Source organism: Panicum hallii, chromosome 8 (genome assembly GCF_002211085.1).
Source record: "Panicum hallii strain FIL2 chromosome 8, PHallii_v3.1, whole genome shotgun sequence".
NCBI lineage: Eukaryota > Viridiplantae > Streptophyta > Magnoliopsida > Poales > Poaceae > Panicum > Panicum hallii.
Genome location: NC_038049.1, coordinates 31,865,482 through 31,874,910, shown reverse-complemented (window position 1 = coordinate 31,874,910; position 9,429 = coordinate 31,865,482). Strand labels below are relative to the sequence as shown.

The following is a 9,429-nucleotide window of genomic DNA, read 5'->3' as shown; positions in this document are numbered from 1 at the left end:
CCGACTTGGGAGGAGGGAAGGAGTGGGGACAGAGATAGTACTTTTGCTAGCGACAAACCAATCCATAAGCGATTTTCTGTGGCCCGAAAAGATAAGAGAAGAGCACATGGAGCTGGTGGCCTTTATGCACGAGAGAGAGTAAAATAATTCTTTTCTTTATTTCAGCTACATTCCATCTTAAATTATTAGTTATTTTATCCTTTCTAGTCACATAGTTTTTTCTATGTATCTAGATATATAGATATATATTATATCTAGGTGCATAGTGAAACTTATAAATATAGAAAACTAAATTAATTAATAATTTAGAATGGAAGGAGTATATGTCAGAGGTTGCCCTAAACAACCGTAATAACCGTAAGAAAGTATTGTACTCCTACCTAACATATGCTTCTTATACGTTTGAAATTTAGCAGATATTTAATTATTAATACATTCATTAGAAAAGTACATCCGCAACACTAGCTTTTACAAACATATTATTAGTAGAAATTAAAAAAGGTTACTATCACCTCGTCAATATGCGTGTGCCTTACCTATGTTTAAAATGAACACAATATATGCCCTTTTAGTTACTAACAGTATCCTAGATAACACCCTTGGCAACTTGCATTGGTAGGAGTACTCACTGTCACTGGTACTCCGTGTCTAATGTCCTGCTGGTGAAGTTAAACATTCGTCTTCATAGAGCTTTCCATTAGAAATCTTAAGAAACTGGGCTACGTATGCCGCTATGGTCATGGATCTGATATGTTTTAATAATTAAAAGTTGGTACTCCTGTTAAACAAATAGCAGTTGGAAGATGAGGAGAACCCAGGTGGTCATTGGACCAGCCTCTAAACTAGGCAACTAGGGTTCAAATTCCCGCGGCTCCACTCGCTAGAATTTTGAGAGCAGGTATCGGCCAAGCATATCACAAAGAAAACCTGGTCCCTAGCATCATGTGATGGAGAGGGCTATTCTAGTCTCTGGCCTCTAAATAAATAGCAGTTTGGACTCATTATGAATACATTTTTGACAATTGCATTGGATTAATCGGCACTTTCACAGATTTTTTTAAGATAAGGGGAAACCGGCCTCAGCTACCACACCGTGATAGCTTGCAGCCATGAGTTTGGAACAAAGAGCAGCACTTAGACTGCAGCACGTCACACGCGATACAAAGGAGTAGAAAAAAACTGAAAATAAGAACAGACTATCCCTCAATCCTGTTTCTAGACTTCCACCCATAATTATTGAAAAAATCTCCATGACAGTGATCTCCAATTGCTGGCATCTTTCCTTCAAGATGGTCTTCTCTTCCTCTTTAGATAGGATTGACCAGCACCTGATCCAAAATATCCCCCTGAAGATTACCTGCCAAGGAGAGTTAGTGATAGAATTCTTGAAGATCACATCATTTCGACTGATCCAAATAGCCTAGCATAAGGCTGAAGCTCCAATCAAGATTGCTTTTTGAAACTTTGAGGGGAAACTCCTCCTCCAAGAACCAAACAAGTCAGCAACACAAGGAGGATAGATGCCGAAAGCAAAATAAAGAGTGTTCCACATGAGTTTAGCCACATGACATTAAAAAAAAGGTGTTGAATAGACTCCTCTGAATTACAGAAGCAGCACCTCGTACATCCCTTCCAATTTCTTTTAACCAAGTTATCTTTAGTTAAAATAACTCCTCTTCTTAGGTACCATAGGAACACTTCAATTTTTAAAGGAAGTTTTAGCTTCCATACCACCCCGTGAACATTTAAAACTGTCTCCCGCATCAGATCCTTATATATAGAGCTATTCTAGTCTCTGGCCTCTAAATAAATAGCAGTTTGGACTCATTATGAATTCATTTTTGACAATTGCATTGGATTAATCGGCACTTTCACAGATTTTTTTAAGATAAGGGGAAACCGGCCTCAGCTACCACACCGTGATAGCTTGCAGCCATGAGTTTGGAACAAAGAGCAGCACTTAGACTGCAGCACGTCACACGCGATACAAAGGAGTAGAAAAAAACTGAAAATAAGAACAGACTATCCCTCAATCCTGTTTCTAGACTTCCACCCATAATTATTGAAAAATCTCCATGACAGTGATCTCCAATTGCTGGCATCTTTCCTTCAAGATGGTCTTCTCTTCCTCTTTAGATAGGATTGACCAGCACCTGATCCAAAATATCCCCCTGAAGATTACCTGCAAAGGAGAGTTAGTGATAGAATTCTTGAAGATCACATCATTTCGACTGATCCAAATAGCCTAGCATAAGGCTGAAGCTCCAATCAAGATTGCTTTTTGAAACTTTGAGGGGAAACTCCTCCTCCAAGAACCAAACAAGTCAGCAACACAAGGAGGATAGATGCCGAAAGCAAAATAAAGAGTGTTCCACATGAGTTTAGCCACATGACATTAAAAAAAAGGTGTTGAATAGACTCCTCTGAATTACAGAAGCAGCACCTCGTACATCCCTTCCAATTTCTTTTAACCAAGTTATCTTTAGTTAAAATAACTCCTCTTCTTAGGTACCATAGGAACACTTCAATTTTTAAAGGAAGTTTTAGCTTCCATACCACCCCGTGAACATTTAAAACTGTCTCCCGCATCAGATCCTTATATATAGAGCTAACTGAAAAAATTCCTTTGTTCAAAAACTAAGTAAAAGCATCTCTTCTATCATTCAGCTGAACCAATAAGACTTTCCTTACCAACTCAAGCCAAAGATTCAGATTGTTCCCCACTATAGCTGGCCTGAAAGAAATGTTAAGGGGCCTTGTGCTTAGAACTTTAGCTACTGTAACATTCTTCCTCCTAACGATGTTGTATAAAGTGGGCGGCACTTTTACAGATACAGCGCCCAGATTTTAATATATGTCTACACAACCAACATGACATGTAAGCAAACAAGATACTAAAGCTGATCATCCAAAGCAATTAGAACAATTGTAGAGAGTAATTAGCATTTGATTAGGCTTAGAGTGAGAGATAGAGTGAGGTGTTGCTGCCTTGAGCTAACCAACTTTATAAGCTTGTGTGCCGGCCCATTGTAATCTTTATAACTCGCTGGCAAGTTATCGACCCTGCGTCTTATTGTGGAGCAATGATGATGACCATGTATGGGGGACGAGGAGACCTCTTTCTTTATGGAGAAGTTCCGCAGTGAAGATAGTGTAAAGGTGATATGAAGAGACGTAGTGATGAGCATTGCCTTTGTGGCAAGCATCTCACCCGGCTTGGCAAGAGCCTTAGCGGTGTGTCCAAAATCTTGACCGGAAGATATCCTTTATGGAGCTCCAACGTAGACTAGAGGTGATATTTGCCTACCGATATCATAAGAATAAATCACTGTGCTGAGTTTGCATACTCTCTAAACCACTTATTTACTTCCCGCATTTCATACCTGTAACTTGAGTGCCTCTTCTTATATAGAGTAGTTCGTGTTAGGATTGTCTCTAGATTGCAAAATAGTTCGTGCGTGGATTTAAATACTACTTGAACTAGTCGCACATTGAGATAGTATCATTACTACAGAATGACTCATCGCAAACGCCTTATCACCGCCAGTTCCAAGTGGAACTGGTGATAACAGTAGGTATCACCGCCGGGTTGTAATAGGACCCGGAAGTGATGTGCTTAAATAGCATCACGGCTGGTTCATAATATAATCCAACAGTGATAGAAAGCATCACCGTCTGGGCGGTCCTAATATGAAACGACGGTGATGCTTATAATCCTAATATTTTCCGTCGGTGATGCTCATCACCCTAATTTTTTCCATCTCCCCCTGCCTCTCATTTTCCTCTCCCATCTTCTCTCCCTCACCACCTCCCCGCCACCTCCTCTCCTCGCTCTTCCCCCGCAGCGCCCTCCCCTCCCTTTCTTCTCCCGCTGCTCCGCCCTTCCCTTCTTTCCCCGCCACCGTTCCTCCCCTTCCTTCTTCTCCCACTGCTCCCTCCCTTCCGCCGCCACCTCCCCTCCCTCTTCCCGCAGTGCTCCTCCCTCCCCCATCACCACCTCCGCCAGTCCTCCCCTCCTCCAATCCTGCGGTGATCGGCGCGCAGGGCAACCGGTGCGGGGCAGCGGTGGCAGCCGCCACGGGGGAGCAGCGGCGGTCGGCGCACGGGAGCAGATCCGGGGGAGCGGCTGCGGCGGTGCACGTGAGCAGGCGCGGGGGAGCGGCTGTGGTCAGCGCGGGGGAGTGGCGGCGGTCGATGCGCGGGAGCAGGTCCGGCGGAGCGGCTGCGGCGGCGCACAGGAGGAGGCTTGGGGGAGCGGCTGCGGTTGGCGCGCGGGAGCAGATTCGGGGGAGCGGCTGCGGCGGCGCACGGGAGCAGGCGCGAGGGAGCGGCGGCGCCTGATTTTTTTTATTTTTTAACAAGCAACACCGCAGGTTCTTGATCCGTTGGTGATGGGCACCATGATCGTCGACCCTAATCCAACGGGTGGCCGAACCGGCGGTTATGCCGGTTTTGATCCGGCGGTGCTGGGTACCTGTAGTAGTGTATGAACTAGATTATATTTGTGCAATAAAGTGGTAACTTTATGTTAATGATTTAAGTTTATCTAATTCTTCCCCTTCCTTTTAGACATATAAAAGCACCAATTCCTTCCAAAGTGATATTGAATCCTTGTCAGCCGAGTAAATTCACGTACCAAGGGTGCACTCGAACCTTGGAAGTAACATCATTTTAAGCCGAGTGAATTCACAATGTCATAACATGATTGTAAGATCGGAATCTGTCCAAACATTTCATTTCATGCTACAATCCTGAAAGAACAATTAAGTTGCTTATTTCAAAATGTTTGTGGATCTGAGCTTACTTGTCTATACGTGCTTGTGTGTGTGTGTGTGTGTGTTTTGCGCGAGGAAAGGAGCATGCATGCTGCTATAATTTGATCTACTGACGCTTATTTAGATGGTTCAACAAAACTAAAATCTAGCTCATCAGTGTTGTGGATCGTTCCATAAGGACGTCATGCTTCTTCAAATTTGAAATTTAGTGGTTCCACCATTTAGAGACTGATATGTTTTAATAATTCAAATTTGGTACTCTATCTGTTAAACAAATAGCAGTTTGTACTCATTCTGAATACAGAATCGATAATTGTTTTTGATTAACGGAACTTTTACAGAACTTGCCGGTTAAGATATTGAATATATGACTATATATTTAGATCCTAGCATGGTGGTTGTGGATTCAATCAAGGCCGATGGTTGGCTACACAAGGTAGGGTGACAACAATGGTGGATTAGTAAATGACATGTGCATCTGGATTAATCTACCGACAGAATTGTTGCTCAAGTGGTCAGAGCGCCGAATTGCTTGTGGCCATTATGTGCAGGTGCATTTAAAATCCCAACAAAAATATGCATTGATAGTTGTAAAATTTGAGCTTAAACAAAAGTTTGTGAGGGGGAAAAAATAGCTCTCTCTAATCACGTCGAGAAAAGTTCATTCTCAATTCGCATTATTTATCAATAGCACCGGATCATACCATGACCCGGCACCAATAGCCCTCTCTGCACACCCAGCTGTCTCTGCACACCTGGCTGTTGCAGCCGGTAGTATTCAGTACCGGCTGCAACAGTGGCTGGTACTTTTGGTCTATACCGTTAGGCCATTCTACAGTAGTATATATATTAACCCCACCCATTTAAAAAATAAGAAAAATCTTAAAATCTAATTATGATATTCACGCATGGTCTATTGCAGGTTCCGATAAGAAAGGAAACATGTGTCAACTGACTGGTAATAATGCTCCAACACTTCCAGAAGCCTCCACCTGTCAACTAATGATTTACACATTCAAACAAATTGTCAACACCCACCTCTTACACTTGTCACAAAAGGAACACCACCACCTAACCCAAAAACAAAAGGCAGAGCAAATAAGATTACGCTGCCCAAAAAAAGGCTATAGTGAATCGCTGCGCCCCCCTACAAAGGCCAAACCAAGGAGCAACCGGCACATCCTTACACACCCACACACCGTCTCCCGACGACCTAAAAAAAGCAGCCAATCCCCACCGCCCAGCGCGCGCTCTCGCTTTCCGACGCGCGTACGGACGGACGGACACTCCACGCGGGCGTCGCGTCGCGTCGAACACCTCGCTCCCGACACAGCCCGCCGGTGATGAAGCCGCCCGGCCGCCGCGGCCTCCTCTTCGCCGGCGCGTGCGCGCTGCTGCTCGCGGCGTTCTACCTGGTGGCCGCGCTCGTGACGACGCCGCTGGCGCCGTACCTGCTCCCGCCGCTGGCCCTGTCGCTGCCGTGCCTGCCGGCGGTCGCGGCGCCCTCCGGGTCCGGGTACGGCGAGCCGGGCGTGGCCGCGCTGGCCAACGCCGGCGTGGAGTACGCCACAATGGAGACCGTGCCGCAGCAGTCGCGGGACGAGATCTCGCTGTCTCTCGCCGTGCTCCGCCGCCGCGCACCGCTGCGGCTGCTGGTGTTCGGCCTGGGCTACGACTCCAGGCTCTGGCACGCGCTCAACCCCGGCGGCGCCACCGTCTTCCTCGAGGAGGACCCCGCGTGGTACCGCGTCGTGCGCGCGCAGTCGCCGTTCCTCCGCGCGCACCTCGTCGCCTACCGCACGCGCCTCGACCAGGCCGACAGCCTCCTCACCACCTACAAGAACCGCCCTGCCTGCCTGCCGGGCTCCAGCGGCGGCAACGGCACCCTGCGCGTACGCGGCAACTGGGCGTGCCCGCTGGCGCTGCACAACCTGCCGCCCGAGGTGTACGAGACCGAGTGGGACATGTTCATGATCGACGCTCCTAAGGGGTACTTCGCGGCAGCGCCGGGGAGGATGGCCGCGATATGGACAGCGGCGGCCTTGGCGCGCGCGCGCCGCGGCGAGGGGGACACCGACGTGTTCCTGCACGACGTGGACCGGAGGGTGGAGAAGACGTTCGCAGAGGAGTTCCTCTGCGACAAGTACAGAGTGGGTGGGACCGGCCGGCTGTGGCATTTCAGGATCCCGCCAGTTTCACGGCGCAGGGATGCGGCGGCGGCCGCCGGTGGCCGGAGACCGTTTTGTTGAGGTGACTGGTACGTTTTCATGTGGTGTTTCTGCAAAAATGGCCCCTATTTAGATAGGGGTATAATAGGAAAACCGGATGGGTAACCTCTGCCCTGCAGTTCAAATTGGCATTGTTCAAATGGAGATTTTGAACAAGGGCGGAGGATTGGAATCCCGAGCTAGCACTCTTATGACTTGTTTACATGGAGCATCTCTGTTTTATAATGTGCTCGTAAGTAACATTACATTTTCATTGTTGATTAGTACACTGTTTTATGAAATGGATGAATACGCATCAGCTCTAACAAGTTCATGTATCATGTCGGAACCACTCTCCAAATATTCAGTATTTTTTTTGGCAACCACAGTAGAGATGTAAAGCTCACACAGACGAATGCATGCCTATAAACACTTCCGGGGGATTAAGTCATCTTATCTTAAATTAGTGATAATGTTTGCCGACAAGAGGCATCAGTGTAATCCTCTCCATTGATTGTTTAAAAATTCTAACTAGCAGGGTGTCTTCAAAAGCACTCGAGTGTTGGATGAAGCACTCCAGTGTTGTTTTAAATATTTCATCTGAGCTAACGTTGGGCTATATTCCAACACTTCGGAATTTAATCACTTGCTCATCAGCTTGAGAATCAGTAAGAACAATACTAGCACCGTACCAAAACAAAAGCTTTAAATGAGCACACAAACTCATTGGTATGATATCGATAGCACATGAAACGTTCGGTTGAAAATATACAACTATGAGAAGATTTGTATTATAAAAAACTATATGTTGGATTTATTTTAATTAGAAAAATATGTAAAGGATATATAATATCCTTCATTAGAGTTAAGCATGTTGTATTTATTTTTATAAAGATGAGGTAAAAACTAAATCAACTTTTATTTATACAAATTTCAATATAAATTATGCCAATTGGTTATTTATATTACAAAATAAAAGATATGAGAGAACATCTAAGCTTATAATTTTATGACTTGTGTTAAACTAAACAAGTTAATTTGAAAAAAAAATTATTTTGGTACTTAATCAAATTAATATTAATTATGAAAACCATAGTATAGCCCTAATTAGCTTTTAATTAGAAAGACAAGTTTAATAAATTTAACCAAATTAATGTTGAATTATTTGTAAAATATAAACTATGGTACAACACTATTAAGCTATAGCTTACGCTATTAAAATGCTAATGCAAAAAGAACGAGTTAAAATAGAGCTAAAACATGCAATCTACAAGAAAGCTTTGGTCCTAGCCTCCTAGGCGGATACAGGGCTTCTGGCTGCTAGGAAGAGGCATGGCTGAGAGGAGCGAAAGGGGATGTGGTGCAGGTAATCACCAGTGGCGGAGGTTTACCACAGGGGCGAATCTTGGTGATATGTATGGCGACGCCGTGTGAGATGAGGGGAGGGTGGCGGTGAGGTTAAAGGAAGGAGAGGGTAAAGTATTTGGAGCTCATAAGAACCTTCGGACTAATGAATTTAGCTCTAGAAAATGAAACTAATTGATAGAAAAATCTGAAAATTTCTGGGAAAGGCCAAAACAACAGATAAATGCATTCTAAAAGCTATTCACTCATAAAAGTCAAGATACAACCAATATGAATGCGCACACACATTAATATACCTTACAGCATATTAATTTAGTTTTAGAAAGTAAATATTTTTTTACTGCACTAAGCATGCATTGTGCTAATTAGTACAAATTTGGAGAAAATTTTAGAATTATGAGAAATTTGTTGCACTAGTTAGTGTTACTCACACTCCAAAGTTAAATATTTTAAGGTGTGTGACGGTGGGTGAGTACCGCAAGTAGGGTTTTATGGGATTTAGAGATTTGGCTAGGGGTGTAACGCGCAGTAGGATTCCGACCGTGTGATGATCAGGAGATAAAGGGATTTAGACAGGTTCGGGCCGCTGTGAGCGTAACATCCTACGTCCTGTGTCAAACTTGTATTTGTATTCGGTCCGGTGTTCTTTTTTTCCTCCTCCTTTTTTCATGTTGCCAATCTATCCTATTTATAGCCTTCCCCGTGGGCTCCGGGAAGAGGCTTACCGCCTTAAGTATAAATGCAGCGCCTTACGAGGGGCGCCAGCCTGCAAGTGGCGCCCGCCCACCAGACAGGGTCCTACACCATGAGCCAAAGGGCTGCCATCTCCCGGGGTCCTCTGACCCCGGGATGCCCTAGAGTTTTGCCTGGGCTCTGTGCACCGCCCGGGGTCTATCATGTGCATTGCCGGGGGTCACAGGTGCTCGTCTCCATGCCTGCCTGATGCGACGGGAGGCGTAAGTGGGGGGGCACCGCCCATCGCCAGTTGACGGGACGTGACCCGGTAGAGGGGCTTGGCCTGCTCTGGTTACCGCGCCGTATGTGAACATGCCTCCCCCATAATCATGTTTTTTTATGGGGAA

The 9,429-nt window shown here is 45.4% G+C and overlaps 1 protein-coding gene across 1 annotated transcript; it reads left to right on the top strand.

The window, feature by feature from the left end:
• Nucleotides 1-5,844: 5,844 nt before the first annotated feature.
• Nucleotides 5,845-7,382, top strand: LOC112903233 (probable methyltransferase At1g27930). The gene has a single exon (XM_025972465.1). The coding sequence runs from the start codon at nt 6,119-6,121 to the stop codon at nt 7,022-7,024; it is 906 nt and encodes a 301-aa protein (XP_025828250.1). The 5' UTR covers nt 5,845-6,118; the 3' UTR covers nt 7,025-7,382.
• Nucleotides 7,383-9,429: the final 2,047 nt, after the last annotated feature.

Bases quoted from the DNA above. Each gene is read 5' to 3' on its own strand.
- LOC112903233 (XM_025972465.1), top strand. From the start codon at position 6,119: ATGAAGCCGCCCGGCCGCCGCGGCCTCCTCTTCGCCGGCGCGTGCGCG.